Source organism: Mytilus californianus, unplaced genomic scaffold, assembly GCF_021869535.1.
Source record: "Mytilus californianus isolate M0D057914Y unplaced genomic scaffold, xbMytCali1.0.p SCAF_19, whole genome shotgun sequence".
NCBI lineage: Eukaryota > Metazoa > Mollusca > Bivalvia > Mytilida > Mytilidae > Mytilus > Mytilus californianus.
In genome coordinates this window covers 4,954,180-4,975,410 of record NW_026262667.1, presented here as the reverse complement: position 1 = coordinate 4,975,410, position 21,231 = coordinate 4,954,180, and the positions used below count along the sequence as shown (strand labels likewise).

The following is a 21,231-nucleotide window of genomic DNA, read 5'->3' as shown; positions in this document are numbered from 1 at the left end:
CATTATTGATAATACAACTGAAAAATATAAAGGGAATCTACCAAGCTCTCCTAGCACAGCTAGGTTAGAAGACTTTTTTTTACACCTAAAATATACTTCATATATCTTAAATTGGATTTATCTAAAAAATCATTCATATAAAAGTATATCAAATTGACACTATTAAATAGTAATGTACTCCCAAAATAACAGGAAAAAGAATGTGTATGCTCCCCAACAGACAAAGTGACACTGTCAAAGCCCCCCCCCCCCTACAAAACAATAGAAGCCGAGTAGCCACTACGCACAAGAGTAGTGTATACTGCAGTGCACTGAAGGTTGTGGGAACAACATATACAATACGACATTTTCCACTAAAAACAATTGAAATTCAGATTCACATTTGTTTGTGTCATGTGGATAAGCAACGAAAACTAATGAAATGAACAAGGGAGATGTTAAAATTTGATAACACAAAAAAACATCTCTTTATACAGTTTATATAGGAATAAAAGTCCCACTCATTTTACAAATTGGAGAACACCATACATCCAGTTCTGTGACACTGTAATGTTTAACACACAAGGATCGTTTTTTAACTATAGATAAGATGCATGGTCAAAACTTTGTCAGCAGCATGTGTAAATATTTACTATCTACATAAATTATAATTTGCATGACTAGAAGAACAAGTCGGTTTGAAGGGACACACAGATGATAACCACTCAGACTGGATTGTACTAACACGTATACAAATAACTGGTGTACAGATAGCTTCTCTATTTATTTAGCAGTTAGTGAGAAAATGTTATCAGTTTAGATTTTTTTACTTAAAATAATAATTTGCTATGTAAAAATATCAACTTCTATTCAGGTAGTAATTCCTCTAGATATGCACTTGTAGCAAGTCTAAACTGTCTGAACTATAAACAACTGTCGTACAAGTGGGGGGTTTAGATAGATAGAAAACCAGGTTTAACCCAACATTTTCATCGGAAAATGCATGTACCAAGTCAGAAATATGACAGTTGTTTTGCATTCGTACCGTTGATTATTAAAATCTAACGTTTGATTTTGACAAGTTTTGTGGACTTCCCCCTTTTTGAATTTACTTGGAGTTCGGTATTTTCGTTAATACTTTTTGTGGAGTTAGTACGAGGAGAGAAAGCCAATTGAAAAGTACTGATGGGCTTTCTTCAAAATGCTGTTTATCTAAATATACATATCTTTAGTATAAGCATTGGCATTGCAGGAACTTAAGTTAGTATACCGAATATGAAACCAGCGAGGTACTAACTTAGGAGTGATTAATAAATGTACTTTTGATTTGACCAAGATTTACTAAGTGTCTAAACTACCGTAGCAAAAAAATGCCTCGCCTTGATAGTATCTAATATCCAGTACGGTGACAAAACACTTTCAGACAGATACAAGGTATGATTTCTGTTTACTTATTTGTTATTTGTATGCAATTATTCTTTCCGTACAATATACGAAATTTAATGAGAAATACAACAAATTCGAGGTAAGTTAAACTCTATTAATCTAGAAGGATTGTAGAAAATATCATCATACAATCGAAAATAGTAATATGTGTATTCATATTCTATAATTGCATACAAATAGCAAATGAGTAAACATAAATCCTACCTTGCATCCGTCGGTGAATGTTCCGTCACCATATTGTCGAGTCGAAAATGTTAAAACACAATGAATATATAAAGGACTATTATTACTCATACTAGAATGATAAAAATGATAGAAATGATATGAATGATTTATCGGTCGTATTTCAATATTTCAAAAGGTCTTAATAGCAAAATCTGCAAGATGTGAAAAAATAACAGATATTTTTATTATATTTAGTTTAATTGAAAAAAAATGTTGAAACCACTTTTACTAAGACTGAAGCTCATATGATATTTTGCTATGCGTCTATTCTTACGAAAATCACACAATCAATTGCAAATGACATTAGGGAAACCCTGGCCGTTTAAATATATCTATGACGAATGTATCTGTTAACCGATAAAAATAAATCCAATATTTGAATCACAAGTATATTTCGTTATTTCATTTTGTACGTTAAATAGATGTTATACTCTGCAATCAACGCTGTTGATTTTAACTTTGCAAATTATTTATCATGTTATATTTGGTATAAAAGTTTTACTTGAACAAAAATATTTTAAATCGGGAATCCCGCTTCGGAAATATTAACCAATCAAATTGTTTGGAGTATCAAAATTGCCACAACAAACATATGATAAACCTCGTGACTAATCGCCTTACTGACATACCAGAGGGAACGTCCAAAGAGTAAAGTATTGAACTACATTTGCAAGAAAGAAATTTTGAAAGTAGAAAGAAAGGAAGCAAAAATGACTCTTACGGATTTAAAACAAGATATGAATAACAATAGCATTGATAAGTAAGTATTTTTATTCATATTTTAAAGAATTAATCTGATTATTTTGCAAATACCAACTATCGCATGTGACCTGTCATATTGCATCAGTCAAGATATTCTACTTCGGCAATCGTATTTTCTAGATTATTTATTGAATTTTATAATATGCATGATATTTTCTATGCGCCAAGTTTTTAGAAACGACTTTCTGATAGGAATGAGCTCAAAGTCATCTCATCACGAAATTGTTCTATTTTTAGCAGAACATTCTTGGAATTGCATACAACTAAGTTCTGTACAACTTTTCATCATACATTAAATTTGGTAAGTTACATATGAAAATTGTCCATTTTTTTCTCGTTGACATTCCAGATTTTTCTTCGGAAAATGATTACTAAGCAATTATAGTGATTGCACAACACACCTGTTCTATTTATAGAATAGAAATTCCCGGAACCTTGTATTAACGGCAAATTTTCTGAAATTTCAGGACTGCTGTTGAAGCAGGAAAGATTTTGAAGGAAGTTGTTTCAGAAGCAGACAAAGACAGTCGTGTAGTAAATGGAACACATAGTTGTGCAGTACATTTACAGCAGTAAGTATATGTACCCATTAATAGATACATGCACCATTACCATTTAGAGTTAAACTATTATGAAGAATATAAGAAAAGGATATAAAAATTATTTTTAAGTTTTGGATTTTCAAATATTTTGGCCTCGAGCAGCACTGAAGAGACATTAATTGTTAAAATGCGCATCTGGTGCATAAAAGGTGGTACCGTTTATGTTTTATGTATACCTTAACGGTCATGAAATAGATGATATCAAATTTGTACTTTTGCTCTTTCAATAAAATCAATACAGTGACTTCTAAATGTTTGCACTTTTGAGAAATATTATTAATTTTACATAGCATTCGCCCACTGATAATTGAGTTTATTTCATATTTTTTTTTTACTTTGATTCCAGCTGTCCAGACAACATTATGGCATGTATTCTAGCAGATTATGGACCTCTCCACGATGTTACCATTAATATAGAACACACTCTACTGGAGGCATACTGCATGGAAAATGGTATAAGAGTTCTAAAGGTAATTACTTGGCCACATATTAATACCAATTATAAGTTTACATTTACTTACTAGTCTGGACGGGCTTACAGTATGTTAATTGGCTATTCAATAAATAAGATTGGAATAGAAAAAAAATGCAAGAAAAGAAAACCAACACCTTTAGAAAGTGCATTGTGGAGGAATATGCACTATTTATTAAATTAGTAAGAACTATATTCCTTGAAATTAAGTTTATCATTTAAAAGCAAGCAATCTTAACAGAAAGAATAATCTAATTAATAGTCCAGTTTAAAGTAACAGTACATTTATTAAATTACAACTTTTTACCTTTCAGGTTGACAGTTCAGAGAAAATAAAGAAATTCTTGGGCACTTTACCCAAAAATGGCAAATACACAGAAAGGTCTGGAGACTATACCTGTCTGCTGTTAAAGGTAAATACCCATGAACTTTAACTTGCAAAGATTTCTCTCGTTGAGATTTTCATGCATTGGTTGATTACAAATTTGTCTGTTTTAATTGTAGTTACATCTGAGATGGAAACATTAGAAAAAAGTTTGACAATTAGTTACAAAAACTTTTTAGAACTCAAAATGATTTAATCATTATGATAGACTTTAACTTAAACATGATAAATGGATGGCTGTTTAACGTCCATTATGAAATCAAATGCTTATTCAAGACAAGAACATGATAATGTTATATAAATATAACTCCTACTTTTTAGTGGCATACTGAGCAGGATTTTTCAGTCATAAATTCTAATTGAACAGTCCACAGATAGACATTTCACCAAACCTGACTATTCTCTGCTTTTTCGGTCTTTGACCGGTTTGTGGTTTGAACTTACGACCACACACTCGAGGCGAGTACTTTGATATGAGAGCACCCGTACTGCATTCAAATAATATAAAGACAAATTTGAAGAACTCAATTGGAAAAAAATAAGATTTTTGGTGTTCATAGATATTATTTTAAAATGATTTCAAGAATATATTTAGATTTTATTATTTTATTTCAGAATCCCAAAGTCGTGTATGATAAAGCTGCAGACACGTTATTGAAGTTTGATAAGTTGTATAAAGTTTGGGGCTGGCATGTTATTGAGTTTCCGGTTTGATGTTGAATGAACCCAGCCATCTGTGTATATTTCTCATAGTAAGTATATACAAATCTTTGTAAGCAATACTTTAACAGAAAGGGTTAAGCAACATAATTTGAAAAAAGTATTTCCTTATTTGATTAAATTACCAGATTTTTCTTTCTTTTTTTTTCTTTGTTTTAATGAATATTGCTTTGACGATGATAAGCTGTTTGTGCTAACAAAAATATTTAAGAACAAATTCAATTTAAAAAGTTGTAAAGAAAAATTCTTGCTGCTGTTAAATTTAATTTACAGGCGAAAATCTGGATTATTCCATCATTATTAGAATGCTATTTCATTAAAAATATTTTAAATCTTTTTCAGAACTTTTCTGCCCAATTGCAGTATAAAAAGTAAAAAAAGAATGAAGAGGTAGTCCTGACAGTTCTGTCGGACGCGTTGTACAGTCTTTATTGGAACGTCTCAACAGTTATTGATAACGTTGGACCAGTCTGATTAGATGACTACGTACATGTATGTCAAGGCCCTGACGAGTTGTACATATGTATAAGGGATAAAAAAAATCATACAAAGATTACAGACCCGGGAGGAGTCCTGAAATTTTTTTTAGGAAATGTGACATGTTAAATATCATTAGAATGTTTATAAATCATCAGTTATGTTTGCATGTTCATTGTTTTCCTAGTTATAGAAATAAAAGGAATATCAATTAAATTTGTTTTTTATTTGTGCAACATTTGTTAGACATTGCAGTAGTACATGTTAACTGCTTGGTATTTAATAGGGAGCTCTTACTTACAACCGAAGTTGGAGATCCAGAGTAAAAGAAGTATTGTTTGCACTTGTTTGTATTTTAATGCGTTTTGATTAATTCTTGTATATATCAATACGTATGCGCCAATAACAATGATGAAATAAAATATATTTCTCCTCCTCGCACGGATATGTGCCTGTTATAGATAGTAATTAAATCAAATACGAACTAGTCAAGGTCAAATAGTTCGAATATACCGTCATTTCAACGAAATTTGTAGGTTAATAGATATAAGAAGATGTGGTACGAGTGCCAATGGGACAACTCTCCATCCAAGTCACAATTTGTAAGCCTAAGCCTCAATATATCCCTACACTGGTAGTAGAAAGAGGTTCGGAATCAACGAAATTACAATTAACCAGATCAGCTAGAGTATACGGAACAAATAGTGCGTTGGTGTATTCGTTCTGAGTAGGTTTTAAATACTGCTTATTGTTAACAAATCAAATCCGAATGGCAGATAAGGTATGGATGCACTGGGGACCATAACAACCACAGTAGTCTTACACTTACTCTTACATATAACACAAGTCAGATACAAAATTGTCTAGATACACATCATAGTAAAATAAACATTTAGTCTTAGATACATGATTTTTATGCCCCCGCCGTAGCGGAGGGGCATTAAGTTTTACCCTTGTCCGTCCGTCCGTACGTCCCAAAATTGGTTTCCGTTCTCTAACTTTAGTTTGCCTCAACCAAATGTTATGAAACTTATACACAATGCTTATTACCACAAAACACAGATCAAGTTTGAATTTTGGTGGCGTCATTTTTACCGTTCTAGAGTTATGCCCTTTACAAATTGAAAAATTGCTAAATTTTTCGTTCCCGTTCTCTAACTTAAGTTTGCCTCAATCAAATGTTATGAAAATTAAACAAAATGCTTATTACCACAAAACACAGATCAAGTTTGAATTTTGGTGGCGTCACTTAACCGTTCTAGAGTTATACTCCTTTACAAATGGAAAAATTGCTTGATTTTTCGTTTCCCTTCTCTAACTTAAGTTTGCCTCAACCAAATGTTATGAAACGTATACACAATGCTTAATACCACAAAACTCAGATCAAGTAAAAATTTAGGTAGTGTCACTTTTACAATTCTTGAGTTATGTCCCTTTATAACATTATATGCAAGCGGGGGCATCATCTGTGTCCCATGGACACATTCCCCATTTATTTTATTAGTTGTTATTGCCTTTGAACTAGCTGTCAGTAACTGAGTACTCTCAGATCTGTACTTAGTGTCCTTTTTGTTGTTATGGGTGAGGGATGGATAAATGCCCTTTTTTGTCATTGTTGAAGGCCGTACGGTTGCCTTTAATTGCTTACATCCACTTTATTTGAACTTTGGTGTATAGTTGTCTCATTGGCAATCATACCTCGTCTCCTTATATAATCACTTTCGCTCATCGTTGAAAATCTTCCAGGAAATTTTAGCAATAACGTTGTACCTTTGATCAGGTATCTCCTTGTTTTACAAAAGATTGTTTTTAACTTTTAGTAATTATACATTATTGAAATTCTATAAACTACTAAACGGTATAGGCTTTGTTCATTGTTGAAGGTCGTATGGTGACCTATAGTTGTTTACATCCTCGTCCTTTGGTCTCTTGTGGATACCTGTCTCATCCACATCGTTTACATCCTCGTCCTGTGGTCTCTTGTGGATACCTGTCTCATCCACATCGTTTACATCCTCGTCCTTTGGTCTCTTGTGGATACCTGTCTCATCCACATCGTTTACATCCTCGTACTCGTTTGGTGTTTTGGGGATAGCTGTCTCATCCACATCTCTTTATTCTTATATCGCTGTAGTTCTTAAAAACATACGAGGGATCAAAACAGGACAAAACTTAATATACGTAAATATTTTCAGTTGGTGAATTGATATTATACATTTATACAGCTGGTATAGTGTATCATGGTTATGGGCATATAAAGGGACCGGATGCCAAAATACTGTCTTTTTTTTTTTTTTGCTTATTCGGACTTTTTATTCATGTATTCTACTGAATTTCTCTGAAAAATTCCATACTCGATTTTATCAACAGATTCGTTATAGGTCTTTTATAGTTCCATAATTATAAGGATAACAAAGGTAGATGCATGCGAGGATATGTCAATGAGACCGAAATCCTCCGAGAATAATAACAAATAGACATCAAGAGGGCTACATGCAGTCTTCAACAACAGACAGATGTTAATTCTAGAGTTGTCTGTTCCTAAGTATTTTCAGTATACTGTATCCATAGTCTTTAATAAAACATTGGTCAAAGTTTAACTCGAGTACATGCTTGTGTGGATGGGGGGTCATGCATTTATTTGTTCTCTAATTTTTAGACCAATTTTCTCTATTCTTTCTTTATTTTGCTCATTATTTTCTATTCTTTATAATCTATCACACCATTATTCTCTGTTCCTTATTTTCCCCCTACTTTTCTCTTTTCATTATTATTCAGCACTTTTTGTCCATTATTCCCTATTGTGTAAACCCCAGCAAGATCATCGGACATGCTGTAGTCGTATGTTGCACAGGGATATGTATGAGTTCACATATATTTATATAAATGTTGTAAGGGTAATATGACGGTCATCTGACGATGCACAGAAAGCGTATTTTTTTCTTTAAAGCAAGATTTCATCCTCCACGTATGTGCATTTGATCTTGGATATAAAATTTTCATAAAAGTTGAACGATACTTGATTCTTCTGAACAAGAGCCAATCGGATACCGTTTAGGTATCAATATCCTTTAGGAATATAATTATGGAAAATCTTGTAACAATTTTGTTGTTATTAAGATTCATATTTCCAATATATTTATATCAATATAGGTAATGTTCATATCCCATTGAAAATTACAATATGGTTTTAATTCTTTATGTACATTTGTAAGTTGACATACAGATGTCATTCGGATCTTGTGTGTGGTGTAGATCACATATCGGAGATGACATTGCTAAGTTCAAAACTACGATATTTCTCTACCAATGCATGAAATGCATATAGTAATCAGAATTGAAAAGAAAACATTTCTTTAAGGCATTATGGCTCCAAAAAAAAAGAAACCAATATATAAATAGGCTATGATAACTGAAATGTGAAAGACAGGTGATTTGATTGCTAATTCGAGAGAACTTTGACAATTTTAAAATAGCATCCGGTTATTATTTAGTAACGAGTTTTTTCAATATTGAACCTAAAGTTTGTTCTTTATAGCGGAATATCCTGGATTCAGTCCTAGCACGCCTTTGCAGTTAATTACATTTTTAGTACTTCCGAAAAAGGAAAAAGTTTTACTTATCTGCATAGCACTGTATACCCAGCATGAAAACAGACAAAACACTCTTCAGTTAATAAGTCATTGATTATTTAGACTAAGAAATTACTTTTGTGTGAGTTATATTGAACGATAAAGAAAATCAATTAAAGTATTGGAAAAATCCGGAACAGTTTATATTCAAAAAGGATAAAATTTATAGAACTATGTGCAGTGTCGGATCCAGGATTTCATATATTAGTGAGACACACCACATGTTTTAAATGATTAAATGGGTAAATTCCAACTCCTTATAAAATAATTAGAGGGTCAACAATTTGGGAAATCTGCTAAGAAACAAAATTTAAACCATACACACACGCATTAGATTGTTCGAGTAATTAATTGTTTGCTTAACGTAATGTTTTACTTTCGGAAAATAGGAATATTTTGTGATAACGTTGAATTGTTCCTCATTTCTTAGTATAAAACATAAATTACATGCACGATAGAGGCCACCATAATTTAACAAGTAGCTGAGATACTAGCTTTATTTCTGGCTATATTGGTTGGCTACAGGAAATATTCGAAAGAGAACTTTACCCAAACATTATTCATATATTTGATTACCTATTGATACGATTAAAAAACATATTTTCATAAAATTTGCTATGCTTAAGTAGCGGTTGTCATCTTGGTTGTTCAACATTTCGACATCGATAAAATTTCACAAAGGGTACTACTATAGAAAAGTACCAGCGACCAGTAATATGGACGACAGGTATAATCGGCGTACAATTTAAACTAATTACTCTGAGGGTGATTGTGGTCTGGTGTAAATTGGCTCAAAAGTTTTATAATAATGCTTTTTAAAAGTTAACGACGACGACGATGACGATGGGCAACAGACGACCACGGATGAGGTGAATATCGGAATCTGCTGTAGGGTTTCACAGACTTTGTCACTGCAATTTTCGTTTTTATTATGTTTTTTTTCGGAACGATGCAAGTCAGGAATATGACAGTTGTTATCCATTCGTTTGATGTGTTTGAGCTTTTGATTTTGCCATTTGCTTAGGGACTTTCCGTTTAGAATTTTCCTCGGAGTTCGGTATTTTTGTGATTTTACTTTTTTCATCTTTGATAGAAAGCGTCGGATTCCTATCTGTTTCATTTTATTTAATGATAATTTTTTGTGATGGCAGCAAAATATGATAAAAGAACGTAATATGAATGCAATCTGAATTTTTCAACTAAATTACTTTAAATAAATTAAAAGATTAAATTTTCCAAAAAAAAATAATGCCGTAAATAACAGTCTTAAATCGTCACCAATAAACTTGGCAGTCTGAGTCCTACTTTGTGCTGCACCCTTGATATCATCTGACTTTATAAACAAAACTATTTATCAATATCCCTTGTCATCTTTGGTTTGATCTGTGTTACAGCTCATTGTTCTTTTTTAATCGTGCAACAGTGCTGACCGTTACTATGGTTTCGTTTTAGGTGTATTGCTTAGGAAAGGACATCTGCCTGCAATTTCAAACGGTAAACTAAGTGCCTAATGTTTGATTAATACACAGCTGTCAAACTTTAAGTTTGTCAACGACAGGTGATATATTGAATACACAGTCGCACGCGCCATCTGTCACTACATTCCAAACACGAAAAAAAATTTGTAAAAACACCAAATATTACTTTGTGATATGACCGTCCCCTCTAGGTGACAACAAAGAAAATTATATCGAAATGTTTTATAACTTTGTAATTTCTATAGGATGTAGGTAGCCAACCAGCTTATTCGATTGCGTGTTAGGAAGACTGGTGTGAACAATTACCGAAATGACAGCTGGTCCACGCGACAGCTTGTCGTGTATTTATCTACAAAGTTTTAATTGTTGATAACGGTTTTAAGTTGGTTTAGTTATTTACAAATCAGTTTTATAGGTAAGCTTGGGACAAAGAAGAGTGTACCAGGTAATACTGTCACAATAGATAAAGGAGACCGCAAGAAAATCTGGTGCACTACTATGCCAAACAAAGAAATCAGTTTAACGGGTGCTAATACATACAGATGTACACAAAACATTACTCTTTTGAAATTGTCACATTTCTTTCGTGTATATCATTTACGAAATGAACATATAGAGTCCAGTTGTCTTTTGGAAAATGCTTTATCTTCAATGTAACGTCAACAAGGATGCATTCTGTAGAAAATAAGCTCGACGAATTATAATAATTTTTGTTTCCGCCACAAATATCACATTTAAAACTATTGAATTGTTTAAGATGTGAATATATTTACAAATATACAATGAATACAACTGATTGTTAGTTTTTGCAACAATTGACTGATTTTTCATTTCTGAGATTTTGATAGCAATTAATGTTACCGAAATATCGATCGCCTTCATGTCCCCCAGAAAGCTTACAAACTATGATGACCAAGGGAGAAAGGCATTTGCTTAAAAAAAGCGTTCATGTGAATAACTATACTAACTGAAAATCTAACGTATGATGAAATCTCAATACTATCATCTTTTGTGTCATTTGTTTTGATAAATAACTTTTTTAATTGAGTCGGTGCACAAGGTTGACTGCCATGCAGTACCATGTAGATATGAACAGGTTATATTATTAATTTTAATAAATAAATGCTTTCCGGGTTCATTGTTGTTACCTCGTTCTAACTAACTCTACATGTTTACATTCCTCGCCATGAGGACAAAGTACATACTACAGTTGGATATATTTACGTGGAAGGTGATTCAATATCATTCAGGGTATTCCCTTGGCCAGGTAATTCGTGACTAAGTCAGCTGATATCTAATTATAGAGCTATATATAAAATCCATGTGAGCTAGCGTTGATCAGACGATCATTGTATAAGACACAGAACAGATCATTCATATATACGTCATGCTTTATGTACTAAATGCCTGGTTAATCACAACCCATATCGTACGTCTCTTATATTTGGCGGGTTGTTATAGACGTAGATTTCTTTGTTCTCTTTAACTTTACTTTGTTCTTTGATCTAAAGTTTAAATGTCTTAAATACATTATCAAGTTGAGACATATATTTTTAACACTAGGTTACTGGGTCACATTTACATATATTTTTTTCTTGTGATTTATAATTATATGTTAGACTACACGGAGAGAATAAACTTGTCATTACTCAAAATAAGATGAAATTGTATTCAGCTCAATCCTTTAAAGATTCAGTGCTGCTTGTGTGAATTTCAATTTAAATGCCGTCCCGAATATACTGTAAGATACTTGCCACTGAACGAAAAATTAACCCAATATAACTAAACTGTGATTATCATACAATGTTAATCATTATCAATCTTAATGATTTTTTTGTAAAAATTTTGAATTTCGAAATATTCGAGGTAAATTAGAATATACACGTATCTCGGATACAACAGTAAATGGCTACACCTACATGGACTACAGGTACCTGAGTACAGGCAAGACGAAAAAAAAAAATAGCGTTTTGGTAACCAGATCTTTGTTTTTTCAATCTCACTGTCTACTGCACCGATCTACAATGCCTTGTCATGAAATGACACGAAATCGTTGCGCAAAATACTTAATTAAATAGGTAATTTGGTTCACTTGTTTTGAAACAAATATAAAAGTATTTCAAATCAATTTCCTAAGGACAAACTTAATCAACCCGATTATGATTACTGGATACTTCCTATCCTTATGATTTTACCCCATCATGATAGTTTTAAAGTGATATGGCAATAACTGAAAGCGACTTGGGTAGAACTTCTACTTAAAGGAGCGGAGCTTCTTTTTGTTTGTGCGGGAATATCATGTCGACACGATGTTCTGAAAGAAAATAAATTTAACAAACCAAGGTATATTTAAATTAACTATAAGGTCCATTAAAAATATAAACATGATTATAAAACAGAATGATTCATTCATTTTATTATTGAAATAAGAGTCTATTTTGTAAATCAGTAAATTATTCAAATATGTTTATGTTTTGATTAATATTCTGTAAACAAAACAGTAATTTTAAACCAACTAAAGTACAATCCTGAAAGTTTAAATTGCGTACAAACAAAGCATTGAAATTCCCCTCTCCCACTTTTACTGGTGTCTATTAGCGATTTTCACTGGAAGGATTGCCTGTCACAGCCCTGACCTTGTATATGCTGTGTCTTAACGTGTAGAACAACAACACATGCTACAATTGTCACTGTTGCTGTTTTCTTAACGTTAGTTCTTTTTCAGGACAGAGACAAATGACCGTATGCACAATCACCATTAGGACAAGGACGTATTATGATATTGGGGCTTCGTTCCTTTGGATAAGTTGCTGAGGCTTCCGAGCTATCGGCAGTTGTTGTGTTATAGACTATTATTTCATCCCGTAGCAAACGATCTATATTTGCACAGATATTATCTCTAACGTGGCATATTTGATGAAAACCATTGTGTGCCTACTCTAAATACGAATTCAAGGCTCGTTCACAGAATTAATGTCAAAAACTCTCACAATACTTTAAACATTGTGCTATATTCCACCAATGCACTTTCTATTTAAAGATCATTTATAACAAATTTAAATATTTGTTAAAGATAGCATTTTCAGACCCGTTTATCACCAAGGAACAATTGAAATTCCCCCAGTAATTTTGCGTTGTTACAAATTAATAGATGTTACTAGCAAAGAATTATTATAACAGTTCCTGGTATTTTACCAGACCTGTGGGAACTGCTATAATACATTAAAAATTAATACTATTTGTAAACTATACTAGGTTAATTGCGTGAAATCGATATGACTGAAATAAATATTATCCAATCTTATATGTAAAACACTGCAGATAATCCATTAATCCAGAAATACGTATCCCACATCGATAGTTACTTATAGTAAACTATATTTATTGTATTTCCATATATAGAGTATTTCTATATATAGCTGTAAAATTACTATATTTATAAACATCTATAAAAGGCTGCAATTAAATTTGCTCCTACATAAACAATAAAATATCAGATACAAATGTCAGCCTGTCTTTCAAAAAAGGTTACTCCCTTACTCCTACGTCGAACACTATATGCCCTAATTTGGTCATGCAGTAACATTCCACCATCTACATGCCTTAACTCATTAGATATATCGAACGTTTTCTGTCAGCGTATGTTGATTACAGAATTTTCTTACAACTGTCGAGTCAGTTTGACAGCATATTTGGTGATTTTCACTCTCTTGAATCAATGCAATAGTATCCATATCTGTGCGTCACGAATTGGAAATACAAAATAATTCTTTTCATGTACCATTCTCATTTTACAGAATTTCTGCAGAAATGTCAATTTTGATTTCCAGTGTTGTTCAAAATACAACTAACGTTGCAAATTGAATTAAGACTCGAGCACGCGCACCCCACGCATGCTTCGGTGGAATAAGAACATTGCTTTAAATACAAAGTAAAGGATCATCATAATTATTAGAATGCACATTTCATAATTCACTTCCAAGAATATTCTTAGAGATGATTAGCCCTGAGCTTGACGTCTATTGATGAAGACTGTTTATGTTACCATCTAGATGTCTTTTGGTTATTTTTGTCGTTGAGTAGCTGTCTTAGGTTTCTGGTGCGGCTGGTGTTGCTCAGTCTTTTATTAGTTTTCTGTGTTGTGTTTTGTGTACTGTTGTTTGTCTTTTGATCGTTTTTCGTTTTCTGCCATGTCATTGTCAGTTTGTTTCCGACTTATCAGTTTGAATATCAATCTCCGGCGCAGAGATCATATCCGTTCCGTTCAATACTACGTAACACTACACTCAATATGACGTCATATTAAGTGTAGTATTGCGGAGCATGTACGGAACGGATATGAACTCTGCGCCGGAGATTGTTTGAATATCCCTTTGGTATCTTTCGCCTCCCTCTTATTGACGCACCCCCACCCCTTTCCCCCATTTCTCTTTATTCATAGACATTAGACTTAGATAACACATGCAAAAGCTTATATATCAATGATGCATATCCCCGATTGCAGTTTAGTGGACTTTTACTAAAGTTTTAATAAATTCCAGCAAATTTTGGACAATAAACAAAAACCTTTAATGACATGTTTTCTCACATGCACATTACAATGATTTTATATGTAATACTAAGTAAAACTATTTGTGCTTAGATAACTAACTGATAATAACGAATTTGTCTCGAAATTGTTTCTCGGTTTGGATTTCTAACTCAAGTAGGATACGCACATTTACAATGATCTTGATAGTTTAAATATCTACATGTGAAATCAAAGATTAAAAACCAATTCCTGTCCGTCAGATAATTGTCAAATAAAATAGGAAATGACGTCAAATTTAAAATCCGATGAATAAATTTTGATATAAAGGTGTTATAAGAATTCCTATTTTTGTGGCAGGATAAAAGTATGACGTAAATGATCCACTGACCCGTTTCATTGTCATGCAGGACTCAATGAAATATGATTAAAAATAGAAAAAAAATGGTTAACCATATTTCGTGTTTAAATCACCCTTTTGTTTACTTGAAAGTAACATTTTTAATTATATGTGCAAATGTTATTTTTATTATTTCGACGGTTTAAATCTTATTTCGTAGGTTTAAATCACTAGCAAAAGTTACTGTGCTTAACCTTCCATTGAAACAAATTTAATATATAAAAACAAAACAAAACAAAACAAATCAAAACAAAACAAAACAACCTAGTTGATTGAATAATTTTAGAATATCGTTTGGTTTGTGAAACTATAAGATTGCAACTCTAACAATGTTTTGGGTTCCCATTTTGAATTAATGTCTCCTAATGCTTTATGCGATTGTCCTCTCAGACACATAATAAATCGTTATGATACAATTTGCACTTGGGAATCGTCAGTTTGAGATGTATCATCCTCAAAAACCCGAATTACTCACCTGGCAAATTTACCCCTTAATTGTTCACGAAAAGATCACAGCCGAAAAAGCATCGGATATTTTTGTTTGCATAAATCCCCTATTATGGATTTTATAAAATTTAAAATTACAGTTTCTGATATTATTAAACATATGACCAATTTGAATCGAAGAATGCATCTGATTGCCCTGTGATGCATATATAATAACACGTCCTTTTCCATATCGGCCCATATGAGCCCTGGGATCGAACCTTGGAATAATATGGGCGTTTCGGAACCATTTTTTTTTTTTTTGCAAATTGTTTATTTTCAAAATTGGATAAGTGGTAACAAAGAAGATGAAATATTAAAATTTTACGACCATCCACAGAAAGAGGATTGACAAGTGATGGCAATAGCTCACCTCTATAAAAAGTCCAGTTTGACCAAGCTGAACACTTGTTAAAACGGTTTATGTATTGTGCTGACAATATTTCATCAAATCTAGCATGTATAAAAATTAGGGATGTGGTGTGACTGCCAACGAGACAGTTTCTACCAGTGACCAAAGTACGAGGATGTAAAAAATAAAAAATTGTTACCGTATACGGCCATCGACATTCAGCAAATAAAAGGCCCCGCGATGACAAAATGTGAATCAATTCAAATAAAGAACTAAGTAAAAAAAAAAAAAAAACACAATAAACGAAAAACAAGCATGGTAGATGGTAAACAACAACAACAATTACAGGCTCCTAGATTGGGACAGGCACTCAAAAAATATCCTCATTTCCCAACTGTCAAGTGGTACCCAAATTCCAATACTACAGATGATGACTTAACGATGCAATTGTGCTCACCACAAACATTCCTGTAATATTTCTCGATGAAAATCAAACATATAATAGTCAATCGAGCGCCTTCAATATTGACGACTATATTAAACTTGGTTATGTTTACAGTCATGTAAACAGTTTTGAAGTTTGAACATCCAGAACCTACTTTCAATCATCTGTATAACTACAGTTAACACATATTTTTTACGCAAACATAAGGTTTTGTATATGTAATATCCGCAGATTTGTCCTAGTCCTATTTCTATCGGTTATATCTGTCTCTTTTATCAAGCAACATTGTTAAAGAAATAAACAGCCTTGGGAATCTCGGGATGATTACATGGCCGAAATGGAAAAGGACATGTTATAATTTACCAGATACTTACCAGAGAGACTCATGGGTAGTCAAGGTCTTTTACCACTCCGTAGTATAGTAGTGCGTCATCGGAGTGAAACAACATTTGTTTCTATTGTGAAAGATGGGTGGAGAAAATGGTGAACTCATGGGTAGTCAAGTTAGTTTACCAACCCGTAGTAGTATGTCATTGGAGTAAAAAAAACAGTGTATATATTATTAAAAGGTAACGAAGGAAAGGTTGGACCCATGGGTAATTTTTACCACCCCGTAGTAGCAGTTGGAGAAGTACATCATCAGCATGGGAGACTGATGAAAGAATATCGATCGAGACCAATGATTAAAGGTCGTTTGCCACACGTAGTAGAAGAAGCAGTAGTAGACGTCATCGGCGTGAAATACACTGTGTTTTTATCGTGTTTATCACCCTGCGGAGTGGTAAACGACCTAAACTACCTATGAGTCTCTCGGGTAAGTCAGGTAAATTATAACATGTCCTTTTCCATTTCGGCCTTGTTATCACCCCGAAATTCCCATTGCTGTTTATTTCTTTAACATATTCCGATGTTATTTTGGGAGAGGGTTGAGCGCTCACAAACATGTTTAACCCCACCACATTCTTTATGTGTCTGTCCCAAGTCAGGAGCCTATAGTTCAGTGATTATCGTTGGTTCATGTCTGTCTTTCTTGTTTTTCGTAATATTTTTTTGTTATAAATTAGGCCTTTGGTTTTCCCGTTTGAATTATTTCACATTTTTCATGTCGGGGCCTTTAATGGCAGACCATACGATATGGGTTTTTCTCATTGTTGAAGGACGTACGGTGGCCTATAATTGCTTATACCCACTTCATTTAAACTCTGTTGGATAGTTGTCTCATTGACAATCATACCACATCTTTTGATTTTTATATCGTTTAACCTTTGTAAAATATAGCTGTATAACTATAGTAATTATTTGTTCTCGGATTTCGTTACCGCAAATTAATTAAAACATTTACTTTACTCTTTCATAGATACAAAGATTTAGTTTGAAGTATGGCTGTACTTATACTGAGGGAATCATAAAGGAGCGAGACCAAGTGCATCGACAGGGTAATCGTCTCTTGCTATGCATGCATCACCCGCCATGCGAATCACTCAGTCAAAATGCTACAATCAGGAATATGATACAATCGATACAGATTAGACGACTGTTCTGGTATCTTGATATATCAGACTGCGAATACATGTCGCCAAGTTGAGACACAGACATATCGAATTAGTCAATCATTTTTTTTATGCTGACAGTAAAACTTGTGTAGTGTCGATTTCAGTCATTCAGTTCTTGAGTAAGATTCACACTCCTGCAAATGTTTGTGATCATGCACGAGCCTAACGTATCAATTGAGATAAGACATATGGTATGTTACTGCTGAGAAATGGGAAGTTAACAATTGGATAGTTGAAGTCATTACTTTTGTCAAAGGTTCAAGTGTGAAGTCGTCAATCTGTGTCAAGGATTTAACACTGCAGTAAGATATTTGTCTTTATCGGTATACGTATACTTGCATTGATCTTATTATTGATAACTTATGACATAACTAAATATGTATTGCTATCGTGATTGATATACAGTTATGAACACATATGGTCCTACATCCTGTCAATTCTTATATTTTGGCATTGCACAAGGTCATGCTTTTCTCAGACTGTTTATGACGTCTTTGTGCTAATTTTGTTGGATGTTACTAGTTGATATTTAAGATTTAAGCCTGGGAAAACTTAGATTTATTCATTAGTTGAATTTGGCTTTGAACTAGCTTTCAATAAGTGCTAGTACTTAGGTCAGTACTTTGAGCTTTGTCTTTTTGTAAGTTGTTGTTTTCTTTTTGGATCTGATGAATAAAGTCCTTCTAAAATGAATTCGAAAGTGTTCTTGTGGTTTGCTCTTACACCACTGTCCTAGGTTAAGTAAGTGTAGAGCACTCGCAAACATGTTTATCACCGCTACATTCTGTATGTGCATGTCCCAAGGCTATTGCTATTCTTTGGTTGTCGTTGGTAGCATTGTAGAAGGTAGGTCGTACGGTGACCTTTAGTTGTCGTTGGTAGCATTGTGGAAGGTAGGTCGTACGGTGACCTTCAGTTGTCGTTGGTAGCATTGTAGAAGGTAGGTCGTACGGTGACTTTTAGTTGTCGTTGGTAGCATTGTAGAAGGTAGGTCGTACGGTGACCTTTAGTTGTCGTTTGTAGCATTGTAGAAGGTAGGTCGTTCGGTGACCTTTAGTTGTCGTTGGTAGCATTGTGGAAGGTAGGTCGTACGGTGACCTTTAGTTGTCGTTGGTAGCATTGTGGAAGGTAGATCGTACGGTGACCTTGAGTTGTCGTTGGTAGCATTGTGGAAGGTAGATCGTACGGTGACCTTTAGTTGTTTATATCTCTGGTGAATAGTTGTCTCGTCGGCAATCATACCATATCTCCATATGTTTTTTTTACTGTTGTGAACACCAAATTTGTACAACTATTATTTAAAAACAGTTTCTAGTAATTCTACACGGGGGAGCAAAATATGTTTTCACATGCTAGTTGTGTTTTCTTCTTCACGCGACAATCTAAAGTAGCTCAGCAACAGAGCCTCGCGGAAATCACATTGTACTTGCTGTTGTCATATCGATCAGTGCTCCAGAGTTCAACGACCTATTGAAGAAATGGTAATGTCACTGTTCTCATTAATGTGAGACATTCTACACATACATTGTATTTTGATTACCTTCAAGGATATTTGATGTTATTAGTTACCTTTTAAAACAACATTTCCTGGACACGAGAAACATATAAGCAGCACTTTTAAAACCTTCGTCAGTATTAATATGGTCTCTCTAGTAGAGATACAGTTATGGATTTAAACATGTTATCGTTTTTATCTACATTAATGACCGTCAACAAGGATTATATTTGAACATATACTTTTTAATCCGTAAATGAACGGTAGAGTGAAAATCATAAAGAGATAAACATCCCCGGGGTAAAACCATATGTCAACATTTTGTTTTTACTTATCCTGATTTCAGCTAATCCAATCAGACATGGAGTGTGTTCCGGCATATATCAAGAACCAGGAAGGGACTGCGTTTCGCTGCAAACAATTGGAATAGATTATCTAACATCTACACTTAACGATTTTATGACCAGGAAAACAAACATATTACGAAGTTTGTTTGGCAACATTTTAAATGTTGCACTTTATTACAATAACAGGTCGGTATTAAAAGCTTTTCTCACGATCGAAATAAAAAGATGTTTGATACCAACATGCTGTCTCTGTCGAGATGCTCAACCTCATGAATATTATCATAAGCATGTTACTGACCGACAAGTTCATTAAACACATTTCTAATAGGTCGACGAATTCATTTGACCCATTTTATTAGCTTGACATGTGTAAGAATTGATAGATTAGAGAATGAAAACAGGGAATGCGTCAAAGAGACAACAACCCGATCAAAGAGCAAAAAAAAACCAAAACAGCCCAAGGCCACCAATGGGTCTTCAATGCAGAGAGAAAGTCTCGCACCGTGAGGCGGGCTTCAGCTGGTCCCTAAATAATAATGTATACTAGTTCAGAGAAATACACTTAATGGATAGCATGTATTTTTAGCAATTGTTCGGTTGAAATGAGGACGTTAAATTTGATTCCTTGTGTATGGAGAGTCCAACCCTCTCTTCACTGTGTATGGAGAGTCCAACCCTCTCTTCACGTGTGTATGGAGAGTCCAACCCTCTCTTCACGTGTGCATGGAGAGTCCAACCCTCTCTTCACGTTAAACAATCCAACAACTCTTTTTGTTCTCGTCCGGAATATGCATAAAATCAGTTGTATATTATTATAAAATGGGAAATTTTTCTTTAAAACTAGCAGGTATTTGTAGAAATTCTTCATGAAAATGTAAAATTTACTATTTTTTGTACATTCATTATATTAATTACAGATGTTTTGGTTTTAACTGAGTGCTGTGTATTACAATGGTCAAGATGGCTGTCCAAAGTATGGAGCCTGTATTTCAGTGGTTGTCGTTGGTTCATGTCTCTCATATTTGTTTTTTCGTAAATTGTTTTGTTATAAATTATGCCGTTAATTTTTTTAATTGAACTGTTTCATGTTTTTCATCTCGCGGCATTTTATAGCCGACTATACGGTATGGGTTGTTCTCATTGTTGAAGGCCGTACGGTTGTCTATAATTGCTTAAATCCACTTCATTTGAACTCTGGTGGATAGTTTTCTCATTGGCAATTATACCACATCTCCATATATATATATATATATAATTGGGATGGATATAAACTTGTTCTGTGATGTCAAATTAAGAGAAACCCTCTTATTTGTGTGTCATAACTAAATGCAATATTCCATAATTTACATCTACCCCATTATGGCATACTTTTCATTATTATTGAAAGATAAAATAAAGTATGCCCGTGTTTAACAATGTTTACACGTGAAGGATAAAAAATACAAAA

At 33.4% G+C, this 21,231-nt stretch overlaps 1 protein-coding gene across 2 annotated transcripts; it reads left to right on the top strand.

Annotated features, from left to right (window-relative positions):
• The first annotated feature begins 2,244 nt into the window (after nt 1-2,244).
• LOC127727112 (uncharacterized) lies at nt 2,245-5,284 on the top strand. Of its 2 annotated transcripts, none has more exons than XM_052234527.1 (6): nt 2,245-2,410; nt 2,880-2,984; nt 3,361-3,484; nt 3,801-3,899; nt 4,487-4,623; nt 4,934-5,284. In XM_052234527.1, the coding sequence occupies exons 1-5, from the start codon at nt 2,361-2,363 to the stop codon at nt 4,583-4,585; spliced, it is 477 nt and encodes a 158-aa protein (XP_052090487.1). In that variant the 5' UTR covers nt 2,245-2,360; the 3' UTR covers nt 4,586-4,623; nt 4,934-5,284. The 2 variants fall into 2 exon arrangements, 1 of the variants encoding a protein (XP_052090487.1); XR_007993777.1 differs by lacking the exon at nt 2,245-2,410 and adding an exon at nt 2,579-2,713.
• Nucleotides 5,285-21,231: the final 15,947 nt, after the last annotated feature.